Source organism: Ailuropoda melanoleuca, chromosome X (assembly GCF_002007445.2).
Source record: "Ailuropoda melanoleuca isolate Jingjing chromosome X, ASM200744v2, whole genome shotgun sequence".
Taxonomy (NCBI): Eukaryota; Metazoa; Chordata; class Mammalia; order Carnivora; family Ursidae; genus Ailuropoda; species Ailuropoda melanoleuca.
This window is the reverse complement of record NC_048238.1, coordinates 34,844,819-34,869,941: the sequence shown is the minus strand read 5'-3', so window position 1 is coordinate 34,869,941 and position 25,123 is coordinate 34,844,819. Positions and strand designations below refer to the sequence as shown.

Here is a 25,123-nt window from a genome sequence, read left to right as displayed (position 1 = left end):
TGCCCTTCCCCCTGCTTGTGCGTGCTCTCTCTTTCTCTAAACTAAATAAATAAATCTTAATTAAAAAAAAGTGAATACAGTTTAAAATTATTAACACAGTTTGACAAGTATGTTTTAGGGAAGGAGCTGGGAATGAGGCTGGGAAGTCTAGGTTGGCACCAGTTAAGAAGGGCCTTGAATGCCAGGTCTTGGTTCTGGCAGGGTAAGGGCAGGATGTGTCACTGCATGTCACTAAACATTTGTGAGCTCGATTAGAACTGTGCTCGAGGACATTCTTCTGGCAGTGGTAGATGGAGGAACTGGGAGAGGCAGCTACCGGAAGGGGCGGGTTAGGGGCTGCCAGAGAAATCACGAATCCTGGAGCTTGGTGGCATCCGTGAACAGAGAGGTGTGAACAGATGTCAGAGACACTAAGGAAGCAGAATCTGTAGGCCTTGGGAATTAATGGAGCGGGAGGGAAGGAAAGGAGAACCATGTCACATAGGTCCGGAGTTGACTTTTCATGTAGTAACGTCTTGTATGCATTTTCTTTGAAATAATGCAGGCTGTCATCCTTATGTTCTGTTAATAATGGATTGTATCAAATAAGATTCTGACTTTTCAGACTCCTCTACTGGAATGTAATTTTAAATGTTCATATGACTTTATCATGATTTCAAAAACAGTTTCCTGACCAGGCGACACAGCTAAAATGGAACGTCCAGTTTTGCCTGACGATCCCCCCCAGCGCACCGCCGATTGCACCCCCTGGGACGCCTGCTGTGGTGCTGAAATCCAAAATGCTATTTTTTGTAAGTACCACCCGGTGTGTGCGTGCGTGTGTGCGTCCATGTGTGCATGCACGCGTGCGTAGACCCCCTGAGGAAAAAGCCTTGCGAGGATATTAGAACAGCATTTGGGTTTCTGCAGAGTTAATTGTCGCTGCCAAACACAGGCTCAGATTCCTTAATTGTCAGTTTAGACGTGATGTACTCCTGGTTCCTTCAGTAATAACAGAAATGTATTGAACTAGATAATTGTGTGGCACGGTTGCATCTTAACCATAGTATTCAATCGTTGTCACTTTTCTTGTCATCTTTAGTTTTCTTATGCCCGAGGTATCTTAATCTGATAGAGTAAATAATAGTACCTTTGATAAATATAGGCAAATGTTTTATTTTCTTACTACGTTTTTATTCTCTTTGTATGTGTTGTATGTCTTCAGCTTCAACTAACTCAGAAAACATCGGTCCCTCCCCAAGAACCTGTTAGTATTATAGTGCCAATCATTTATGACATGGCTTCAGGTACAACCCAACAGGCAGACATTCCCAGACAGCAGAACTCTTCTGTTGCTGCTCCCATGATGGTCAGCAACATTCTGAAGAGGTTTGCAGAGATGAACCCACCACGACAAGGTACATGACCAGTAGATGATATTTTATTGCATATATGTTATAAAAGTTCTTTTGGGAGATTCCTCCTTCTTCCCTCTGCTCCCTCCTTACCCACCTCACCCCCAGTCGTAGTAACAGAACGCTGATTGCTGTGGCCCTCTTAATGTCTGCCTGTCGCTTTCTTCCTTTCCCACTGGTTCTTCATTTTTGTCCATGTCTCTGCTGCCTGGACCTCATTTTTGTTAGTGATTGACTATTGGGACTGACCCAGTTGCTAATGCCAGAAGCTTGTATTTCTAGCACACATTGCCACGGAGCCGTAGATTAGGATGATAGACTTTTTCATGGCTGTGAATTCCTGCCCTACCATCGCTACCTGCCACTCTGTACATCACCAGTTGAAATGCATGTTGGTTTCTCATATTTCATGGTTCAATCATGAATAGAATATTATCATTCAAAGTTCTGTATCTTCTAAATGTTTTGTGAAGAATAAAAGCTGATACAAATGGCATCACTGCTTTTTGGGCTTCTTATGTAAGTGTCAGGTGGGTGCAAGTGAACCTTTTCACCAAGTGCACAATGAAGCTCTCAAACAACATTTTCGAGGAACCCCGAATGTTTCTGGCAGGTAAACCAGGTCCCTTCCATATTGTGGTAGCCTACACGTAACACACAACTCCTGGCAGTGCTGAATGTTTGGTCACAAAACCTAAAGCTCAGCAAAGAGAATTTTTCTTCCATTTTGCTTGTTGCTAACTTTAAGGAAATTAAACTTAAATTAAAATTTGCTTAGTTCTATTAAGGAAGTCCTCTGTAGCTTTCTGCTTAGAATAGTATGACAACAGAATTACGTTTTTAAATGAGGGAAAGTTGTTCTCTGAAACATTTTTTAGGTACCACAGTGTTAAAAGTTTACTAGAAACAGGAATCACGGGAGAAATTATATTTCTCGCTATTTATTTCTCCGTATTATATATACATAGGCAAGTTTTCACTCATGTAGCGGTTACAAGGAAGGCACTGGGCAGTAGAGAAGGGTACGCTTCTTTTGTTGTAAGACTTCTTCCACTTCTTAAAATTTTCTGCTTTCATCCTTTGACTTATCTCTTCTTTCAGCTAAAAATAGGTCCTTCAGAATCAAAGTTTAACGCTAAAAGAGTTTTCAAAGTAGCAGTCCAGTAGAACTTTGATGATAAGACCATTCCTTCACAAGCAGATGATTATCATTATGGTCTTGTGGAATTTACAATTAAAGGGAAAGAATGTTTTGATCCTCTTGGGATCAAACACGTTTTTCTACCTATCAATAATGAAAATGTGTTTTTAAAAAGGAAAAAGAAGGATATAACTTTTCCTTTTACTTGAGAAATTGTTGGGATGTTTTGGGAGTGTTTTTCTTTTTCTTTCCTTTTTTCAGTCGATTTTTTTATGTCTACCTTTGACTGGGCAAACCTGGAGTTTCATTTTTTTTCTGTACCGGTTGGAGGGAAGCTTGCAGTAACTTGCACAGGGTCACTGCACATCCCACCCTTTGCCAGAAGGCCATTCTTCTGTTGAGGCCTCCCGTTCTCTCACTCGCAGCCACCATAGCATTAGGCCATGAGCCAGGAAAGGGACCCAGCTTTTGGTTTATGTTATTTACAACTGGTTTGGGTTTATTATATTTAAGTATATGTAATGTTCACAAGAAGTACGAGGCAGGGTCTCTGGTTTCTTTGAGCGAAGGGGAAATTGATAGGATGAGTCATTAGCCTCCCCCGCCTGCCCCCAAACAAGTCTTGTTTTTGGATTGTCGGTGTGCCATACCTCAGCACCCTCTTCCCCTCGAACCCATCACTTCCTCCCCTCCCAGTGAAGTGCTTTTAAGAAAAATCACTTTCTTTTTATTGATATTAATGTTGAACTCCAGAAGTTGATTGTTTCCTTTACGTTTGAGAAAACTCCAATATATTTTATAGAACTGCACTGTCCAATATAACTGTCACTAGCCACTTGAGGCTATTTAAATTCAAGCTAGTTAAAATTAACTAAAATTTGAAATTCCAGTTCCTCAGGCACACTAGCTACATGACAGGTACTAAGGAGTCACAGTGCACATATAGAATATTTCTATCAGCACAGAAAGTTCTATTGGACAGTGCAATAATAGACATTTTTATTTGGTCTTTAAAGCAACATTAGAAGGACATTGTTGATGTTGTAACTGATGCATAAATCTGAACTACAGCTTTTTCATTAGATTCAAAATGCATAAACAGTCAGTAGCCTTGAAACCTAACTTTAAAGGCTTATCCAATGCTCCAGTGTTTCAATAGAGAAACTTGAGGCATATCTCCATAAATTCAAACCTAACTGGGTCTTACCCAGAATTTCCCCATGAGAAGAAAAATAAACAAAACCCAAACCAAGTATTTGATACTTAACACCAAAGCTTAATCCCCTATAACCTGTGCAGTTAAAATTTAGTCTTTTATTTTGACCCTTGAAATTCTTGCTGATTTTAGATTTAATTATCCCTACCCCCACCGGTGTGTTGACAGCATCTTTCCTGTATTGCGAATAGCTAATGACCATTTTTCTCTGTTGCAGGTGAATGCACAATATTTGCAGCTGTTCGTGATTTAATGGCTAATCTTACACTGCCCCCTGGTGGGCGTCCATAGACACTATTGTTTTTAAACCAGGAAGGCTGACAAATGAGACAAAACAGCAAAAAAAAAAAAAAAAAAAAAAAAAAAAAAAAAAAAAAAAAAAAAAAGGCAAAAAAAATCTGAATTTAGCCTTCAGTTTTAAAAAAAGGACTTTTTTGACTTTAAGAGCTAAATATTCTAAACTGGCAAAAATTTTCAGGGTGCACTTCTTTCATCAAAAAGACCATCAATCTTTTTTGTATAGTGAACTTGTATAGTGTGTTTAAACGGGACACATTTCAAACTAGGTAAAACATTGGTGTCCGCTTGCCAGTAATAGATTTAATATTCTGTTTTATACTATAAAGTTATGGAAATGCCAAACTTGTTTATTTAATTGTTTTCTTATGTTTTGGGTGTAATAGTCCTTTTTTGGTTTTTGTTTTGTTTTTTAAGGCAGGTCTGTCATTTTTGAATACTGTAAAACTGTGATAAACTTTATATTGAAGCTGTATTTTAATATGCCCGCTTTGAATCCTTACATGAAAATGTTCTGGGAGTTGTTATAAACACATCCCAAAGAAGCAATATTTAATAAAACTAGGTTTAAAAAAAAAAAAAAACAGTGACACTCACTTGTGTGTATATCAGCTCTATAGACTTCTCCTGGCCTCCCTTCATCTTTCACCTGGTGGGGCCAGTAATTGATTTCTACTGATACATGTCTGAAATTTGACCAAAAACATCTTCTTTGTTTCAAGTTTAATTTATTTTCTTCAGACATTCCTAACTTGACTGGTGGTGAACGTTTAGCACCGTAGTTGTCTTTTAGTGTAGGATTTGGGTAAAAAAGAAGGTGAACCCGTCTTTGAGAAGAGACAGTGAATAGTTCATATTGATCAAGGATCCCAGATATTGCAATCATTCTCATCCGTTGAAGATTTGGAAACTTTTCTGTTACGCAAATTTAGTTTACAGGATACTTCTGCATACAGCATGAATCAGGAAACCTAGAACTTGAGCATTCCACCCTTGCATGAAATTTCTGTGACGTTTCTTTATCTTGCTTAACTTCTCCCCCCTTGCCTTCCCCACCACACTTGAGGTTGTTCTAAACAATCCCAACTTAATTCATTGTCAACAAAACGGTAAAATGTTTTGCTTGGAAGAAACCTGGTTACAGTGCCTTCACTTTGAAGAATCCAAGATCCGATGCCCGCCCAGGGTCAAGTGAAGTTTCTGGTACTGACACATCTCAGCAGAGTTTCTTTTTGGAGCACCGTGCTGTCTCTCCCAGTGAGTCAGGGACTTTTTTAAGCTTCAAAGAATGTGATCAGAAGCAAAGGTCTTCTGGTGACCTAATGTTATTTGGGAAAGTTTTTTTATATGATAATACTGTACTGAGTTATCTGGTCACTGGAATATTGGCTCTCCAGTAAATTGTAGACGCTCTACTTCCACTTTAAGATGATTTGAGCTTCTGTTAACTATCAACTACCAAATTCTAATTTCAGGCATCTCACTGCAGCTGTGTCATATCTGTTCTCAAATTCGCTTGATTCTCCATTCCCTTCTGGTCAGAGTCGAGGCCTTCTTTGCCTTTCTTCGGTGTCTTATTTCTACCTTTATCCCCTGCTTCTCGCCCAGCTCTGCTGCTGTTCAGGAGCAGGTGACTGGACTTTATCCTTCCTTTAACTTACCTTTTATCCTTCGGTTTTCGGTTCTCCTTACAATGGAAATCACATCAGTTTGGCAATCTAACATGTCTTTATCAAGGGTCAGCCCTTTTCTGTTGGGAGCTGAGTCCTGTCTTTCATGTAGAAATCTACATGTATATACAAGAAATGTATTTTTATCTGCAGGATAATATTGTCTCAAATTTTATGGAAAGAGTAAACTTTTCAGGTATTCTTTTTAAGTGTGGTTTTGAAACATTAATTGTATTTTTTAAACACGATGCATTTAGTGGACACTTTTCCTGATTATAAGTCATCTCTGAATGCCTCGTGCAAATCAACATAGGATTCAGTGAGCAGAATTTGCTTTCGATGCTTAAGAATAAACCCATGAATATGAATTTTGATATGTTTGGTACTTGGAATTGATATATACTTTATTAAAGCTTGAAAACACTAGCATTCAAATCTTAGGTTTCAGCATAAACCATGTCTTTTGCCTCTTTTGTTACCCAGGTTCAATCAAAGGGACTGGATGCCCATAGTGATTTTTTTTCTGATAGGTGGTTGGGGTCTTAGCTTTTAAGGTTTTTCAACCTGTGAATTTTAGTAATTTTGGTAATAAAATTTATACAAGTTTCAGAGAACTACCAACTCTCTCTAGTTAATTTGCACGGAGATGTTTTGGATAGTAGTCTGGTTTAGCATTAGTTTGATTTCGAAAGAAGAAATTGGTCCTGATTTGCCACCTTCTTTTTTCATTCGCTGAAATGCCACTTCAGAATGTATACAGGTACTTTCAGAATTAGGAGGAAAGTGAAAAATTCAACAGAACTTAACAAGTTATTAAAAGCAGGGGATGAACCTTATGTTTGAAAGTTAACTCTGAGCTAGTGCAAGCAGAAACTAAAATATACATGATTTGAATTTAAATACCACTAATAACTGTGTTGCCGTTAATACAGTAACGCATTCAGCAACAGGTTACTAGCAGTTTGTTAGTCTTTCTTTGGACCATGATTAATTCTATAACTTCAAGAAGTATAATTTTGCTGCTCTAAATTCAGAATCCATTTTCTACATAAAGTTCCTTTCGTGATTTTTCCCTCAAAGAATTACCTATGATATTTTACTTTAATATTATCCAAGTTCTTGATATAAAATCAATAATATACAGAAAATTTTTTTTTAATTTTTTTTAAAGATTTTATTTATTTATTTGACAGAGATAGAGACAGCCAGTGAGAGAGGGAACACAAGCAGGGGGAGTGGAAGAGGAAGAAGCAGGCTCATAGCAGAGGAGCCTGACGTGGGGCTCGATCCCATAACACCGGATCACGCCCTGAGCCGAAGGCAGACGCTTAACCGCTGTGCCACCCAGGTGCCCCAATATACAGAAAATTTTAAGAGAACTTACTGCGAAACTTAAGGGACAGAAAAAAATGTTAATGTATATTTCACTATTTCTTGGGGAATTTCCTCTTCCATTTGGTTTGATGGGAGTGGACAGAATGTCTAAGGAAATGATTTGAAATTTACTTAGGGTGGATTTAGTATTGAGGTTATTAAGAAAAAAAGAGGCAGACGCCAGCCAGCATTGTGCTGCGCAACCCCAGGAGACCAGGTCTCACGATTTTCTATATATTGTCTCCACTTCCAAGTGGCCACTGATTTGTTCAAATTCCTTGCCCAGGAATATGACTGATGGATGGAAGGGCACGTTTAGATCAATGTAAAATAATAGCTAATACTTACTGAGAGCTTACTATTGCCAGGCACTGTCCTAAGTACTTCAGTGTATATTTAATCCTCACAACAACTCAGTGGGGTAGGTATTAATATCCTCCTTCTACAGATGAGTAAACTGAGGCCCAGAAAAATGAATTAATTTGCTTAAGATCAAACAGTTAAAATTCAGAGCTAGAGCTCCTACACACTTGTGCCACTTTGGCCTTAACCACGAAGTCAGGGGAAAGTTTCGTTTAGAGTCCCCCCCCCCCAGAGCCATTTGACTACACACAATTTTAACACTCTTCCAAGCTCAAGAAGCTCACTAAAAAGCAACTAAAACTGAGAGGAACTCTTGTCATACGGAGTTGACAGTCCATTGCCTTCTGATCCTCATGGCACTTAAGACTGCCTTGTGTAAGAAGCACTAATTATAACCGAGAGTATTAATCATCGTCTAAGCTGGATGCTTCAGGACCATAGTGGAAGAAGCCCTTATCCGGCTCGGGGCGGTGCAGCTCTCCACAGAGTCCAGGGGATGCGTCGTACTATTTGCTTCTGCTAGATGGCCCAATGGCCTATGTTTTTGAGCTTTGTGTCACCCTGGCACTGCAGACGCACGGTAGATGCGTGGTGCAGGTAGCCAGCGATCACACTGCACTAATGCCTTTATGTGCTACAGCCAATCAGTTGGGTTTAGGAACTAAATAAACTTTATAGAATTGTGTAGTGCAAGGAACATACATAATTCAAAAAGTGTGCCTTGAGCATCTTATATGTGTCTACAATAAAAGAGCACGGACATCAGGAGAGGGAGTCGAATCGGGGACTGGCAGGGTCTGTTTGGGGGAACAGACAAGGGGGCGTAAGAGTTTCAGGTACAAGCTTTCTGGGCAAGCGCGGGATAAAAGAATTACACATCTGCAGTCACCTAACACTGGGGTGGGGCAGGCTTACGGGTTAAACCAGAAGGCTCCGCCCCGGGATGCAGGGCGCCGCGCGAGGAGCTCTGGCCCCTCCCTTCGCCCTGCACTTGGGGGCGGACTCCGGGCGGGGCCAGGCCGGGCCGACGGTACCGCCCAGGATTCCGCGCCTGCGCACTGCCGTTCGCCCCGCCCTTGGCTCGGGGCCCCATACGGTCCCGGGCCCGAGCCGGACATGGTGCTGTCTGAACTGGCTGCGCGCCTCAACTGCGCGGAGTACAAGAATTGGGTGAAGGCGGGCCACTGCCTGCTGCTGCTGCGCGGCTGCCTGCAAGGCTTCGTCGCCCGCGAGGTGCTGGCCTTCCACCGCGGCCTGCTCGCCGCTGCCCCCAGCCTGGGCCCCCGCGCCTCCTGCCGCAGCGGCTCTCAGTGTAGCCCGCGCGCCCGCCAGGTGAGCCCCTGGCCCCCCTTTCCCCTGTCCCGGTCCCGGAGCGTAGGGTCCCGAGCCCTTCCTGGGGTGGGGCCCACTGCAACGCCCCGGGCTCACTTGCCCGAGACGCCGCTCCCTCCCTCCCGGGCCGCTTCTCACCGCCGCCCCTTGTAGTTTCAGCCTCAGTGTCAGGTTTGCGCGGAGTGGAAACAGGAGATTTTGAAACACCACACCAACAGGAATGGAGACGTCCACTGGGGAAACTGCCGGCCGGGCCGCTGGCCCGTCGACGCCTGGGAGGTGGCCAAGGTAAGCACCTGCTCGGAAGGGTAAGAGGTGACCCACCAGGTAGCCGGTCACCTGGAGCCCAGAGCCCCATAAACAGATGCCAAGATAGAAAGAGAGAAATGGGTGTTTAATCTAGGGACTAGTGTCCAGGCGTCTCAGAGCTGCTGTGCTGGATCCGATCTAGCTTAGCGAGGTAGAAGCTTGCTTCTGCCCTTCTGCTAACAAGGCATTTAAGTGTGCTACCCCTGCTTGGACAGCTGTAGGAAAGATTTCAACAAGAGACGCTGACCCAAGATGTAGAGCGAGCATCATGAGCACAGGCCCAGAGGGAGAAACACATCAGGCGTTTTTGAGTGTAGGCTCCCTAAGTAGCTCATTTTGGCTGTAGGGTCCCATCAGGATGGCAGAGGAAGCCAAGGGGAAATTAGGGCTAGAACAGAAAGGACTCTAAGGGGCCAGGTAAGGAATAAAACTTTGGGGAGGTCGGGTGGAGTGGGCAGCCAGATGGAAGACTGTTAGATCTTGGCACTACGTCTTGCTAACTGGGCCAATTGGGGATTTTTTTTTTTAATTTTTTGATGTTTTCCAGAAGCCCAGTATGGGGTGGGGTGGGGCAAAGTCACCTCCTAACACAAATTAACTTTTGTAGTCCGTCCGCATGCTGATCAGCAGCAGGCACAGGCATAGAGCCTGGGAAGCAGGGATCAGAGTCCCAGCTCCGCCGCTGTTGTGTGACCTTAGGCCAGCCTCTGTTCCCTAACCTCAAAAATAAGGAAGTTGGACTTGATCAGTGGCCTCAGACTCGTGGCTGTCATGGACCCCTAAACCCACCGCATCTACGCCCTCATCCCATTTTTTTTGTTGTTGCCACCATAGAATTGTCGACTTTTACTTTTCCCTAGAAAAGAAAGAAAATTCTACCCTTTACTGTGACTGTCCCTCACCTGTTTGATCTTCCTTGCAGCTTTCATATCCTTGGAATCCTCTTGAAGCCCATGGCCCCTGCTCATGCCCCTTTTTGCTGCTGTCACCAACAGACCTTCTAGTCCAGCCCCGGTGTTTATATTCTCTCACCACATTCTCCTTTTTTTCTCCTTTCTCTGAGCTTGCACAGCCCAACGGCAGCCCTGATGACACCATCATCTACTTGTGCTCAGGGGAAGAATCTCACAAGGGAGCTGCCTGGTTTCATTTTTAGTTCTTGACCACGAGCCCCAGTGGTCTGGCCACGGCTCTGTATAGGGCTCCTGTTCCTGGGGACCGCTGTTGCTGCCTTTGCCTAGCCAAGCTCCCATTCCTCCACCCTCACTCCCAGCTACTGACTCTCTGCATTTTTCCTGGCGTTGACGCATGCCCCCAGATAACCTGCCTCCTCATCATTTTACCAGCCCTGCGAACCTACCTCCGTATGCACCATCTTCTTCCTTCTGCCACAAAGGAGGAAGGGCGTCTCTCTTCTTACCACCTTGGCCCTCCACTTGTATGTCGGACCATATCCCCTCCCACCTGTCCATGGACTTTCAGGCCTCAGGTATCCACTCTTTCTCCCTCCCAGCTTATTCCCATCACCATACAGGTAGCTTTAATATCACCTTGGTTTATTTAGTTGTTTTTTTTTTAAGACAAGATTAAACACAGGGTTACTGTATGACCTAGCAATTCCACTTCTAGGTTTGTACCCAATGACATGAAAATACACATCCACACAAGCACCTGTGCACGGGTGTTCCTAGCAGCACTATTCATGACAGCCGCAAGGTGGAAACAACGCAAATGTCCATCAGCCGATGAATGGATGAGCAAAATGTGGCCTGCGCATACAACCAGATGTCATTTAGCCATAAAAAGGAATGAGGTGGGGCACCTGGGTGGTTCAGTTGGTTGGGCACCTGACTCTTGATGTCAGCTCAGGTGGTGATCTGAGGGTGCGGGGATTGAGCCCTGCATCGGGCTCCAAGCTCAGGGGGGCATCTGCTTGGGATTCTCTCTCCCTCTCCCTCTGCCCCCCCCCAAAATAAATAAAAATCTTTAAAAAAAATAAAAGAGGGCGCCTGGGTGGCTCAGTTGGTGAAGCATCTGCCTTTGGCTCAGGTCATGATCTCAGTCTTGGGATCAAGGCCCAAGTCAGGCTCCCTGCTCAGCAAGAGTCTGCTTCTCCCTCTCCCTCTGCTGTTCTCCCTGCTTGTGCGCTCTCGCTCTCTCTCGAATAAATAAAATCTTAAAAAAAAAAAAAAGGAATGACGTACTAATACATGCAAGGACATTGGATGAACCTTGAAAACATTATGCTAAGTGAAAGAAGCCAGTCATATTATATAATTCCATTTATATGAAATGTCCAGAATGGGCAGACCTATAGAGACAGAGATGAGTGGTTGCCAGGGCCTGGGGTAAGAGGGAGATGATAGCTAATGGAGGACGAGGGCTTCTTTTTGGGGTGATGAACATGTCCTAAAATCAGCTGGTGATGGTGGCACAACCCTGTGAATATACTCAAAACCACTGAACTGTACATTTTTTTAATTGAGGTATAGCTGACTTATAACATTGTATCAGTTTTCGATGTACATCGTAAAGGTTTGATACGAGTATATATTGAGAAATGATGCCACATCACCATGTATAGTTACAAAAAGTCTTTTTTCTTGTGATGAGAATTTTTAAGATCTACTGTTTCAGCAGCTTTCAAATATGCAATACAGTGTTATTAGCTATAGTCACCATGCTGTACATTACATCCCCATAACTTATATAACTGGAAGTTTGTACCTTTCGACCCCCTTCACCCATTTTGCCCACTCCCCACCCCTACGTCTGACAACCACCGAACTGTTCTCTGTATCTGTGAGCTTGGGGTTTTGTTTTGTTTGTTTTAGATGCCACAGAGAGATCATACAGTATTTGTCTTTCTCTGTTTGACTTGTTTCACTCAGCACAGTGCCCTCAAGATCCATTCACGTCGCAAAGAACTGTACGCTTCAAAGGGGTGAATTGTATGGTATGTGGATTATATCTCAATAAAGCCGTTTTAAAAACGCTTGAATAAATATTTGGCAAATAAAATTTAAAAAGAAGAGCTTCTCTTGAGCCATTCCCTCCAGCTCTCTCCCCGTTTCCGTGCCTGCCTCCCATATGCATACCCACTGGAGCCTCTTGGAAAGGGTTTTATGCCTGCTCTCTCCGTCAGCTACCAGTGACTCTTTAAGCCATTCCAGTCTGGGTCCTGCCTCTGCCAGCCCACCTGCGTCTGTCTTGTCGGGCACGCGTGACCTTCAGTTCTCCAGCCTCATCTTTCTTTGCTTTCAGGCATTTGGCACGACTGACCCCTCTTCTTGAAACACCCATGGCTTTGTGACGTCATTGTCCCCCGTAGGTTTCCTCCTGTCTCCCTGGCTCCTCCTCTTCAGCCTCCTTCCTGTCCTCGGCTGGCCTTTCTCAGGCCTCTTCTGTCCCCCTCTTCTCCTCTGGCGACACTGCCCCGGCCCCTTGGAGTTCACCATTACGTACTGCACTCATGCTGATGGCTCCCTAGTTTGTCCTAGTTGCTCCAGATGCTCCTCTCCAGCTGCGTGCCACACCCCTCTCCTTATTCCCTCCTGGGCTCTTTGTATTTACTTCTCAAGCAGGACTCGACATCTCTACCCCCCCAAACCCACAGCCACACCCCAGCGTCCATGACCTACAACCACCCCCGCCTCATCTCTCCCGGTCACTGCCCCCTCGCTTACACCTGCAAACTGGTTGTGGATTCCTTCTCTCTGCCTCCTGCCTGGCCTCTGGCTGCAGCCTCCCACCTGGCTTCCTCTGCTGCTGCTCTGGTCGCATCTGGTCACCTCCAGTCGGTTCCCCACACAGCAGGATGTGTGGTCTTCAAGGGGAAATGAGATCGTTTTCTTCCCTTGCCTAAAACCCTTGGATGGCTTCCTGCTGTCCTTAGAATAAACTCCAGACTCCTTTCTAGGGCCGGTAAGGCCCAGCGTGATCTGGCCCCCGTTTGTTTCTGCAACCCCATCTCCTCCTCCTCACTGAAGAGGCAGGAGAGGGTAATGGGAGGCAGCAACACGCGTTTCCCACCACTGCGCATTCGACAGATGGAACACAGTGGCACGTGATAACATTTTAAGAAACTCCTTTCAGTGGCAGGGAAGGAGCAGAGCCTCCTGTCAGCTTCTAGTTTGGACGAAAGGGAATAATTATGAGAATAAAACATGAATGTGGAAAAGACCGGTCTATACTGGTGAGAAAATGCCAGGTGGGGCATATGTTGTCGTGGAAAAGAAAAATTGTGCCTGGTTTTGAGGCACCTAAGACCCCTCTAACTTTGGAATCATCCTCCCAGCAGGAGCTGAAGTAAATGTTTTTTTCGTTCAGCTTCATTGCACTAGTTTGGCTGTGCTACATGAGTTAACGTCTGTATTAACATCATAGTGCCCACGGGTGCCTGGCTGGCTCAGTCGGTTGGGCCTCCAACTCTTGATTCGGCTCAGGTCATGATCTCAGGGTCATGGGATCGAGCCCCGCGTCAGGCTCTGTGCTCAGCGCAGAGTCTGCTTGGGATTCGCTCCCTCCCTCTCCCTCTGCCCCTCCCCCTGCTGGTGTGCTCTGTCTAACTAAATAGATAAATAAATAAAATCTTTAAAAACAAAAAACAAATCGTAGCATGCATCATAGACTCAGAGGCTCAGCGTGTCAGTGGCTGTTAAGGCATGGAAAGAGTGATGGTCCTGGCTACTGTACCTTGTGATGTGGGCCATTCGGTGCATACAAAGTTCTTTTTTTTTTTTAAGATTTTATTTATTTGAGAAAGAGCATGCAAGAGAGCATGAGGGGGCAGGGCAGAGGGAGAAGGAGAAGCAGATGCCCGGCTGAGCAGGGAGCCCAACGTGGGGCTCGATCCCAGGACCCTGGGATCATGACCTGAGCCAAAGGCATATGCTTCACCGACTGAACAACCCAGGCGCCCCTACAAAGTTCTTCTTAATCATGGGAGGCTCCAGCGGAGGATTCCCCCACCACAAGGAACGTAGCCCTGCCTCTCCTTGGGGTGCGTGGGCCCCGACCACAAGCCCTTCTTGGAACACCATTACCAGCAGCACTGTGCAGGGCACATTGCGGTTGCTCACCTGCTGAGATGTGTTTCTTTTCAAGGGAACAGGTCTCTTTATTTCGAGTTCTTACTGCAAGCAATCTTTCATAGGTCATCTTTTCTAGTCCCTTGGCAGGGATGTACTGGTGAGCTGCTGAGCTTGGTATAAAGTTGCGTTCAGGTGTAAATTTGGCACTGTTTCAGGAAAAAACCATATGCCAGCCTCGCGGTGACACCATGTTGGGGGTCCGTGCCTTAAAATCCTACGAAAGGCAAGATCATGCTAGAACAAGGCCCTTCTGATATATCAAGCACCTCAAACCCTAGGATTCCATCTGGAACTCCTGGGGAGGTCATGCTTGCCTTGCACCATCGACATAATAATTGGCAACTTTTACGGCCTGTTGGTTTAGCGTGTGCCAGGCACCATGCAAGTGCTTCCCCTGCATTAACTCATTTAGTTCTCGCAATGTCCTTCAAGGTGGATGAGCACACTTATCCTCTGCTTACTGATGAGGAATCTGAGGGTGAGTAATTTGCCCGGGGTCACATGGTTGGCAAGTGGCAGACCTGGGATTTGAACCCAGCCAAGCCCAGGCTCTTAACTGTATGCTACCATATGAACTTGCTCAAGTCATCTTTATTTTTTTTTATTTTAAAGATTTTATTTATTTATTTGAGAGAGCACAAGCAGAGGGAGCAGCAAAGGGAGAGGGAGAAGCAGGCTCCCTGTTGAGCAGGGAGCCTGATACAGGGCTCGATCCCAGGACCCCGGCATCCTCACCTGAGCCGAAGTCAGACGCTTCCCCGGCTGAGCCACGCAGGCGCCCCTTGCTTAAGGCATCTTTAAAGTGCCCAGTCGGAAGTAACTATTATTTTTAAATTTCAAATCTTCTCCACAACTCAACCGCTGAAACTTTAGTGCTTCCTACCCATGCTGCCTGCTTATACACCATTAGGAAAGGACAGGAAACTAGTTCTGTCGAGTGTTTAAGTATTCCTGATAGCAGAAGGACAGGCAGAGCAGCCCTTTGGTTACTGTCCTTGGCCAAGCCTTAGCTCACACCGGTTCCCGACTCGTGTTTTGGACTCACAAGGCTCGACCTCGAAACCTCAGTAAGAGAAGTTTGGTCATCATTTGGGAAGCGGGCCCGTACACTGGCCCCACTAGCTCCTAGGGTTGGAAGAGACTCAGGTGTCCCTTGTGCCTCCCCTACTGTAGGCCTTCATGCCCCGAGGACTGGCAGACAAAACCGGCCCCGAGGAATGTGATGCCGTTGCTCTTTTAAGTCTCATCAACTCCTGCGATCACTTCACGGTGGATCGAAAGAAAGTCACAGAGGTAAGAGCCGGCGGATTTAAAACCGTACAGGGAGAGTCAGTCGGGTTCGTACTGTGAAGACCAACTGAGAGACACACCCTGTGCTGCCAAAGCAGCCGGGCACACATAGCACACAGGCTCTCCCCAAAACAGCGGTGTGCTTGGGTTCAAGGTTGGCATCACTAAGTGGGCTAGCAGGGCTCACGGCGCATGCGCCTTCTGTATGTCCGAGAAGCCCCACGCGAATGCAGGCAGGAGACTGACCCCTTAGTTCTCCCTCACTGAGGTTTCCCAGCACCTTGATCTTATACTGTTCGCTGCTAAAATAGATAAACCACGTATTTCTCTTCCCTGGTCTGCCATAAACAGAAGCAAAGTAATCTTCCATATTAAAAAAAAAAGAAAGAAAAGCGGTGCATCACTCTGTCCGTTGTATGCCAGCATTTGAATCCTGCCTTTCTGCATCTCCTAGGCTAGACAAGGTACACAGAACCAAAGGCAATATAAACACTAATGGACCAACAATGTCAGAATAGATCGTGATGCTTGTCAGATTTCCTCTGGGAGATTTAGACTTTCTCTGTTTCACCAAAGAACAGCTCTTGCATGTGTATTACTCTGAGGGTCATTGAAAAGAGTATATAGCATACCTGGATTATATATAATACGCAGAGAAAACGCATGTGTATTTTGCTGGCATGCCAGCAGCGGAAAGGACTGAGAATCTTGCATGGTATCAGCAGAGGCAAAAACTGCCACGGTACCAAGTTGACCCCTTTGTATCTTTTAACTAAGAATGTGGAAGACTTTATGTGAATTATATAATTATTATATGAGACATGGAGCGCCTGGGTGGCTCAGTGGGTTAAGCGTCTGACTCTTGATTTCAGCTCAGCTCTTGGTCTCAGGGTCATGAGTTCAAGCCCCATGATATATATTTAACCCCTTGACCCAGCTTCCTGGAGCTCCAGCAATATTTAAAAAGATTTTTTTGTATTGTCGGCTTCAGCCTGTGGGTGTACCCAGAGCCAGAAACCAATACTCTTGCTCTTTGGCAGGTGGTTTTAAGTTAAGAGATTTGGAGGATTGTGTAAGAGATCACCAGCCAGTCACAAGATTTCAAGAGCCAACAATAGCTGTACAAACTATTGTTTGTATTTCTTATCCCAATGATTCGCAAGTAGCAGGTGATTAAACATCCCCTCAAGCCCTGCTAGTACGTACAGGCCACACTTGCAGATTTTGTAATTAACAAAGCCTTTCTGCAGTTGTTCCTTTCTTTTTTTTTTTTAATTCCACTTGACATATGTCACGTGCCATAGCTCTTTTTTTTTTTAAGATTTTATTTATTTATTTATTTATTTATTTGAGAGGGAGAAAGAGAGAGCATGAGCACAAGCAGGGAGAAGGGCAGAGGGAGAGGGAGAAGCAGGCTTCCCGCTAAGCAGGGAGCCCGATGTGGGACTTGATCCCAGGACTCTGGGATCGTGACCTGAGCCGAAGGCAGACGCTTAACCGACTGAGCCCACCCAGGCGTCCCCTGTAATTTTTCTTCGGAACTACACAATCTCCAAATACCCCATCATTTGACTTTGAAACCTTCTATCCTTTTGGGCCTTTCGGTAGGTGATTAGGTGTCGTAACGAGATCATGCATTCTTCAGAGATGAAAGTGTCTTCTCTGTGGCTTCGAGATTTTCAGATGAAGATCCGAAATTTCCTGAATGAATTCAAGAGTATTCCAGAGATTGTGGCAGCATACACCAGAATAGAACAGGTAAAAATCAGATTGAACAGGTCTGGCATAAAGAACCAAGGGGGGAAAAGCAACTGCAGTCACTCATTTAAAAGTTGAAGTTTGTTAGATTTAAATGGTAAATTTTGGTAGGAAATCTAGAATTGTGCTGGGCTTGAGAAGCTCTTCTGTGGCCACAGGATATTGATAAAGTGGGTCCAGTCAAAGATGTCTAGTTACAAGTTTTTTGAGCAACCCAGTGGAGCATCTTTTCCATTCCATCATTCACACATCTGTTCGGTAATCCACCAGCTGCTGACATCTGACTGGGCTGTTCACCTCCCCGCCGAAGATCAGAGAGATGGGTGTGAATATGAAACAGGAGTTTACCTGAGTGAGAGCCAAGTCAACGAAATAGAAATGGAATTACTAAAGGAGAAACTTCAAGAGATCTATCTTCAAGCCCAAGAACAAGACATGTTGCCTGAAGAGGTAAAAAAAAGAAAATGTATCGTATGCTCTGTGTGAGTAAACAAAACAAAGAAAGGCTCCAGGGAGGAAGAGTCGCTCATTTTAACAGCCTATGTTTCTGATTTAGAAGTCAAATCGTTTCCAGAAATGAGTACGCTTTTGGCACACACCATTATTACCTCTCCACAAATATTTTCACTCAGTCAGCAAACAGTTGGGTGCCTAATGTGTGCACAGAGTGGACCAAACACGGTAAGGGCTACAACGGGATTCTGAACAGAAGGCTGGGGGAGGGGAGGTTCTCAGCAGGTCAGGGGGGATTGCAAGAAAAAGACTTTGCCGAGAAGGTGCCATTGAGCTGGGACTAGCAAAGTCACACAGAGTGTGGCAAACTGGCAAGAGCACAAGGGCGTTGTTGACCGAAGGAGAAGTGCTTGCCGAGATATAAAAGAATAGCGGGGCCGGAGCAGTGACAAGGCAAGGGTAGGAGGGACGGTCCGATGCGAGGGCTGTCAGGTGAGTTTGGAAGCCATATTTTGAAAGGTTTGCTGTGCTGTTCCAGGGGACTTGGGCCTTATTCCCAAAAAGCAGTGGGGAGCCAACAGGTGTTTTTAAGCAAGAGAAAGTAAATCAAATAGATCCGATGTGGCTTTGAGAAACTTAACTCATGGTAGTTGGAGGCTGGAGACTAGCAGGAGACTGACAGGAGGCTGTCAGAGCCGTGTGCAAATGGAAAAAGGACAGAAACTAGAGGTACGGCAGAGGGGCCGGATTCTGGAGGCATCACTTGGGCAGAGCTGATGGCTCTTAGTGGCTGCTTAGGTTACTTGGAGGGCAGCATGGGGCTGGAAGAAGGTGGGGAAGGAGGGGTTAAAGGATCAACAAAGTTTCCAGCTTAGGACAAGGCAGGCTGGTGATGGTCTTAAGTTCTGCTAGGGAATACGGGACAAATGAATCCCCTTTGTTACACCCAAGGTATAAAAAAAGCGAATAGTAGTAGAATTGTATTCTAGTAAAGTTCAGACATATTCTAGTACTTGCTGGATTAGAGTTCTAGATCACCAGGAGATCTTGGACAAATCATTTTACCTCTCCATTCTACCTTGTCCAAGGAAAGTAGTTTTGCTGGTTCCCTCTTTAAACACAGACAGAATGTTTATTGAATACAAAGTGTGTGTTTCATTCATTAAGCCATGCTCCTCGCTGCTCTCTAGGCCTCTGTTAACTGCTTTGACCTTGACCTAGATGCTTCATTCAACTCGGTGAGCTCCTTTAGCAGAGGGACTGAGAACCACTGGTTTTTGGATGCTCCCAACCCAGAACGCCATAGGCGTTTACAGCGATGAAAAAGATGGTTACGTCTTCTATTCTCTAAATCCATGTGTTTTGTCTGACGTTATTTTAAAATACCATTAGAACCGGCCCCAGTTTTGTTTCTGCTGCTTGCATCAAAAGCTGCGTAGAATGGGGTCAGGCCGAAGGCCCCAGGGGCATCAGTAGCTCCGTGTTCTCTCTTGAGGGAGCCGTAGTTCTTTTTTCTGTTTGTGTAACAAGCAACAGAATGCATCCGTAGCCGTGCACTCAAGCCAAGAGTCTATGTAAGTTAGGAGCTTGCAGGGAACCTGGCAGAGACCAGATACCACTGCTTTCCATGCGAGGCAGCGACCGCAAGGACAGACGCTGACAGGCGCCAGGTCACACGGCTGGCCCGGGGGTCTCGCTGCTCTGACCCTGTGCCTTTCCACATGTAGCCCTGCAGGTCCTGTATCACCGAGGAGCTAGCTACTATAAATTTCGAGCCCTCATTATCTCTGTTTCACAGACAGGAAATTGGGGTGAGTGAGCTTGTCCTCTGGGTCCCCAAATTCTCTAGATAGAACTGATAAATTCTCATTTTTCATGCTTTCTGTTCAGTAGACCATGGCATCTCTCTCGATATTTCAATTGATCAAAATGTAGGTTAGGATTGATTGGCATGTTATCTCGAAGAAGTTAAAGGTTGGCTTTCCACAAGGTGTGAAACTGATCTCTTTTGAAAGTTCCATACCATAGACGGGCATCCATGTTCTTTAGGGTTAGTCTCCAAAGTCAGAGGATTTGATACACCAGATTTCAGTGACTCTAAAGTGCCATCGACTGTAGGACACCATGAATCCAATTTCTTCTAAGAAAGAAACAAACAAAAAAACCCACTGCCAATTTATTGTAAGACACCATCGACGATAAGGTGCCTTCTCATCTGAGGTGCTAAAATATGAAAAACGAGGCATCCAGGAATTTAGAAACACCGTGCTTATAGTAGGACCACGGGCTTTTATGGTGACTCTTTCTGGTGTTCGTGAAAACAGTATGGCTGACGTTGGAGAGCCAAGTAGAGAAAAAACGGCTGGTGGTGGTAATTTAGTGTGACAGTTTCCAGGAGCGCATCCCGGGGCATGGGTGTGCCAGGGACCACAGAGCAGGCAGAGCTCATCACTTCCGTCCTGTTCTGTTCAGTTGACAAGCCTCAGTGGTATCTAGCGTTATAAAAAGGGCTTCCCGTTAAAATACACTCCGCTGTCTGACTGTGATTGCGAAATGCCTTCCGCTCCAGAGCTGAGTGGGAGCAGCAGCTGCTCGGGCCCCTTGGGACATGTGTGGAGTGTGTCCACCATGAGCCCATCCGCAGCGGCCTCTGGCCGCCACCCAAGACCCCTCCACGTCGTCCTGCCAACCCTCAGTGCTCTGTTAGGATCCAGCGGGTTTAACCATTCAGCTAAAGCACGGCAAGCGCAGTAAGTGGCTGAAAACCATGTAAGGAATTTGCGCATTCTTTAAAATCATTACTGATTTCTTAAACCCTGATAAGGGGAACCATCTCCACAGAGACCCCTGGGGAGCTTTGAGCAGCAGGGGCAGGGACAGAACGTACCTGAAGCAGTCGGGGAAAGGATCGAAATGACCCTTCATTTATTACATTTCAGAAATAGTTACAGAGCATGCGCCTCCAATGTGCCAGGCCCCGTTCTAGAAGCTCGGTGCGCATCAGTGAACAAACCAAAGATCCCTGTAGGGGGAGACAGTAAGCAGTCAACGTAGTAAGTAAACGACGCTCCTAAGCGTTGAAAGGAGTACTGGGTGGAGCATGGTCTGGGGGATCAGGAGTTAGCAGAGTGGGGCCGAGTAGCAGGTTGTGTTCCGGTGGTCAGGGGTCCTGTGGAGGGTTAGCCGCGTGCATATCTGGAGGAAGAGCCTTCGGGCAGGGGCCACAGCAGGTGGAGCAGAGCGGCTGGAGTGTGGGTGCAGAAATAAAAGTGGGTGAGGAGGTTAGGGAAAGGAAGGTGGGGGAAGCAAGTCTTAGTGGCCTGTGAGCCATTGGAAGGGTGGAGGACAGGAGAGGGGAGACCCAGGGGGAGGCTGCTCCCCATATGGGGTTCAGACCAGGGTGGAAGTGGAGACGCGGGGTGGTGAGAAGGGGCCCAGAGACACGCGCAAGACAAGCCCTAGAGTTGGGAAGAATGGAGGTGTGAAGCCTCTTTTGCCTGGAGCAGTGCGTGGCACACAGTAGACTGGCTCTCGATAAATATTTGTGGAAGGAACATAGAAAGGAAGGGGTGTACCGCACGCAACACTAAGCGCTTCGAGTATATTATTTCTAGTCCTCATAAGAATCCTAGGTGGTGTTGGTATCATCAGCTTTCATTTGCATACACGCAAGGAAGCTCAGAGAGGTCAAGTGTCTGGCCCAGAGTTACACAGCTGGTTAAGTGGTAAAGCTGAGCTTCAAAATCCAAGTCTTTCTGACTACATTCCATAATTTTTCGAGTACTTTCAGTTTTTCTACCATTTCCTCTTCTCCCTTTACCTACAAACATGCACAAGTCTTTTCCATTCTTTTTTTTTCTTTTTAAAGATTTTATTTATTTATTTGACAGAGAGAGAGACAGCCAGCGAGAAAGGGAACACAAGCAGGGGGAGTGGGAGAAGAAGTAGGCTCCCAGTAGAGGAGCCTGATGCGGGGCTCGATCCCAGAACGCTGGGATCACACCCTGAGCCGAAGGCAGACACCTAACGACTGAGCCACCCGGGTGCCCCAAGTCTTCCCCATTCTTAATTAAAAAAATTTGTTTTGACTGTCAAACTGACTTTTTACCTTGTTCCCATGTGTTCATTTTGAATTCTGTACCTGTACATTATTACTATTAAACAGATGTATATTTTATAAATATTTAATAGTAATAAGTGTACACACATATGTAATAGTAATAAGTGTGCAGGTACAAATTCCAAATGAAAGGGCTTTTTTTTTTTTTAATTTTATTTATTTATTTATTTATTTGAGAGAGAGCATGTGAGCGGGAGGAGGGGCAGAGGGAGAGGAAGAGAGAATCTCAAGCAGATTCCACTTTGAGAGTAGAGCCTATCACAGGGCTCGATCCCACGACCCTGAGATCAAGACCCGAACCAAAATCAAGAGTCGGCTGCCCAGCCGAATGAGCCACCCAGGCGCCCCTAATTTTATTTTTATATATACATATATATGTATGCAAACGTGTGCACATACATGTGTGTATATATGTGTGTACATACACATATTGAGATATACATAGCCCTTTCCTACCAATGTAGGAGGTTTTAAAGCAAAATAGAATTTTCAAAATGTTTTCCATTTTTATTGCGATATAACTGACATGCAGCATTGCATGAGCTTAGGGTATACAGCCTGATGACTTGACATATATATATTGTGAAATGATCACCACTGTAAATTTAGTTAACATCATCAGCTCATCCAGATACAAAAAAAAAGAAAAAGACTTTTCCTGGAGATGTGAATACTTAGGATTTACTCTCTTAACAACTGTCGTGTGTATCACACAGCAGTGTTAGCTATCGTCATGGTGTTGTACGTTCATCCCTAGGACTTATTTATCTTATAACTAAAGTTTGTACCTTTTGACCACCTTCTTCCCATTCCTCCTCCACTCACCTCCCACTACCGGTCACTACAAGTCTGCTTCTTCTATGAGTTTGGTTTTTTTTAAAGATTCCACGTATAAATGAGATCGTACAGTATTTGTCTTTCTCTGACTTCTTTTACTTTAATGCCCTCAGGGTCCATACACGTTATCACAAATGGCGGGATTTCCTTCTTGATGATGGCTGAATAATATCCCATTGTGTATACACACCACATCTCCTTTAACCATTCATCTACGAATGGATGCTTAGGTTGTTTCCATGTCTTAGCTATTGTAAATAATGCCGCTTATGAACACAGGGGTGCAGATAATCTCTTCAACATGGTGTTTTCATTTGCTTCAGATATGTTCCCAGAAGTGGAACTGCTGGATCATAGGATAGTTCTATTTTTAATTTTTTGAGGAACCTCCATACTGTTCTCCATAGTGGCTGCACTAAGTTACGTTCCCACCAACAGTTCGCAAGGGTTCCCTTTTCTCCACATCCTCTCCAACGTTCGTTATCTCTTGTCTTTTTGATGATGGCCCTTCTAACAGGCATGTGGTGAGATCTCATTGTGGTTTTGATTTGCATTTCCCTAATGATGAATGATGTCAAGCACGTTTTCATGTGCCTGTTGGCCAATCATACATCTTCTTTGGGAAAATGTCTATTCAGGTCCTTTGTCCATTTTTAATTGGATTATTTGGAGGTTTTTGGCTATTGAGTTATATTAGTTCTTTATCTATTTTGGATATTAGCCCTTTAAAGCAAAAAGGTTTGAGGAGACAAACAAACACCCCCTTGTGTGGCCCCAGAACCAGCTATTGGCGGACACGTGAGGAGGAGCCCATCTCGGACCTAGAAAGCTTTCCATCTGAATTACAAGCCCGCTGTAAAATGATCTAAGCCGTACATTGTATGGTTTCCTCTTGCAGATCTTAAATCGACTGCAGGTGGTGAAAGAATTTCTGAGAAACAACAAGGATCTTAGAAACGGTCTTACAGAAGATCTGCAGAAGCTAGACAGCCTCCACCTACAGCATCAAAAACCAGATCCCAAGGAACTTGGGGCCCAGACACCCGAAGGGAAGGCCTGAGGTGAATTTCCACATATGACGGTAAGTAAGGACTGAATAACCTTATCACTTTGATGCCTGTTCTCTTACGGAAGGCCACGAGGAACACACAATGTAGTCTAACCCGAAGTTTCCCTGTGGCCTTATTATTTGAAAGAAAGGACATTGAGCTTGGCACTCTAATTGGTGATTCTCACATCTTGGAGGTAATTCAACATAATCTCCTTGTCAGCTTTGTTTAGTCCAGTATACCTGAAGTCACTGGTCTGTTCTTAAGTAAATGAACTTTGTAACTTAATCAAAAAGCATGTCAGCTCCAAAACGATGCCAGTGATGCCTAGCTCTTAGCCACTTGTTCATTTCCATAAGAAAAACTTGTTAAAATGACCGTCTCTGATGTTTCATGGTTTTCCCTTCAAATAAAGAAAATTAAATATTGTCTCTTGTTTTAGGTTGGCCGTTGACAGAAGTCAGGCGTGTATGTGAAGGTCAGCACGGCTTCAATCTCAGCTCTTCTTTTTTGTGCAAAAGGAAACACTTACCAGAGTATCCCTCCCAAACAAAAAGGAATTTTTGTTGCCTTTTCCTGGACTTCCTTTGACTCTTGGGGAATATATTTTTTTAATATTCATAAGCTTGGTGTTGTGTTATCTGTAACCACCCAAAAAATGGTAGACACTGCTGTGCCAGAACTTGCTGTCATCTAGGGGGTTTTTTTGTTTGTTTGTTTTGTTTGTTTTGATTTGGGGGTTTGGGAGTTTGGACTCCCCCCCCACCGCCACTATTCAGAAGGTGAGATTCTTTTCTGGTCCTGGATTTCAGGTTGCTTCACACAGTAAAGTCTGTGTTTGGCCAGGCCTGTGTGAGGAATCACACAGAGTTCTCTGCCTGCCAGCACCCAAGCCCTGTCCCCACCTGAATGTCTTATGAAGGAGGATGCCCAAGGGCTGGGCTGTGATGTAAATGTTGAGATATAAATCCTTCCTTTTTGGAAGAAGGCAAGAAAACAAATCGCCTGGAGGGCCATTTCCTAGCCATTTCCAGTTGGTACAGAACTGTTGCTCCCCATTTCTGGTAGGCTGGGGCAATAGGGCGAGGAGGTGGGCCCAGGCTGCTCAGGGGGGACTAGAGAACACATGACTTGACTGACCAAAGCAGGCAGAGGGCCCAAGCCAGCCTCACAAACAGGGATGTCAGGGAAAGCCCCACAGTTGCTGGCTTGTGTATGGTACTCCTGGGAAAAGTCAACTCCCGTGGCCATCACAGCTCCTTCCGGTCAGTTCTCTATATCCCGAGTGCCGAGCCCAGGGCCCAGCCCTCGTGTGCTTCACAAATATTTGTTGACTGAAGGCTCCACCAACAATTTATTCTTACACATGAGTGTGTGTCATACTGTTAAACTAAGCCTGGTCCTTTGTTAATGAGATTTAAGGATGA

At 45.0% G+C, this 25,123-nt stretch overlaps 1 protein-coding gene across 3 annotated transcripts; it reads left to right on the top strand.

The window, feature by feature from the left end:
- The first annotated feature begins 386 nt into the window (after positions 1 to 386).
- Positions 387 to 24,317, top strand: CXHXorf38 (chromosome X CXorf38 homolog). Of its 3 annotated transcripts, XM_034649778.1 has the most exons (9): positions 387 to 791; positions 1,205 to 1,397; positions 3,969 to 5,305; positions 8,941 to 9,075; positions 15,363 to 15,482; positions 17,088 to 17,237; positions 17,508 to 17,687; positions 23,546 to 23,728; positions 24,139 to 24,317. In XM_034649778.1, exons 3-8 carry the CDS (start codon positions 5,222 to 5,224, stop codon positions 23,705 to 23,707), a joined length of 831 nt encoding a protein of 276 aa, XP_034505669.1. In that variant the 5' UTR covers positions 387 to 791; positions 1,205 to 1,397; positions 3,969 to 5,221; the 3' UTR covers positions 23,708 to 23,728; positions 24,139 to 24,317. The 3 variants fall into 3 exon arrangements, with proteins under 3 accessions (XP_034505669.1, XP_019660231.2, XP_034505670.1); XM_019804672.2 differs by lacking the exons at positions 387 to 791; positions 1,205 to 1,397; positions 3,969 to 5,305 and adding an exon at positions 7,105 to 8,787; XM_034649779.1 differs by lacking the exons at positions 387 to 791; positions 1,205 to 1,397; positions 3,969 to 5,305 and adding an exon at positions 11,988 to 12,052 and having other exon boundaries at positions 8,946 to 9,075.
- The last annotated feature ends 806 nt before the right edge of the window (positions 24,318 to 25,123 follow it).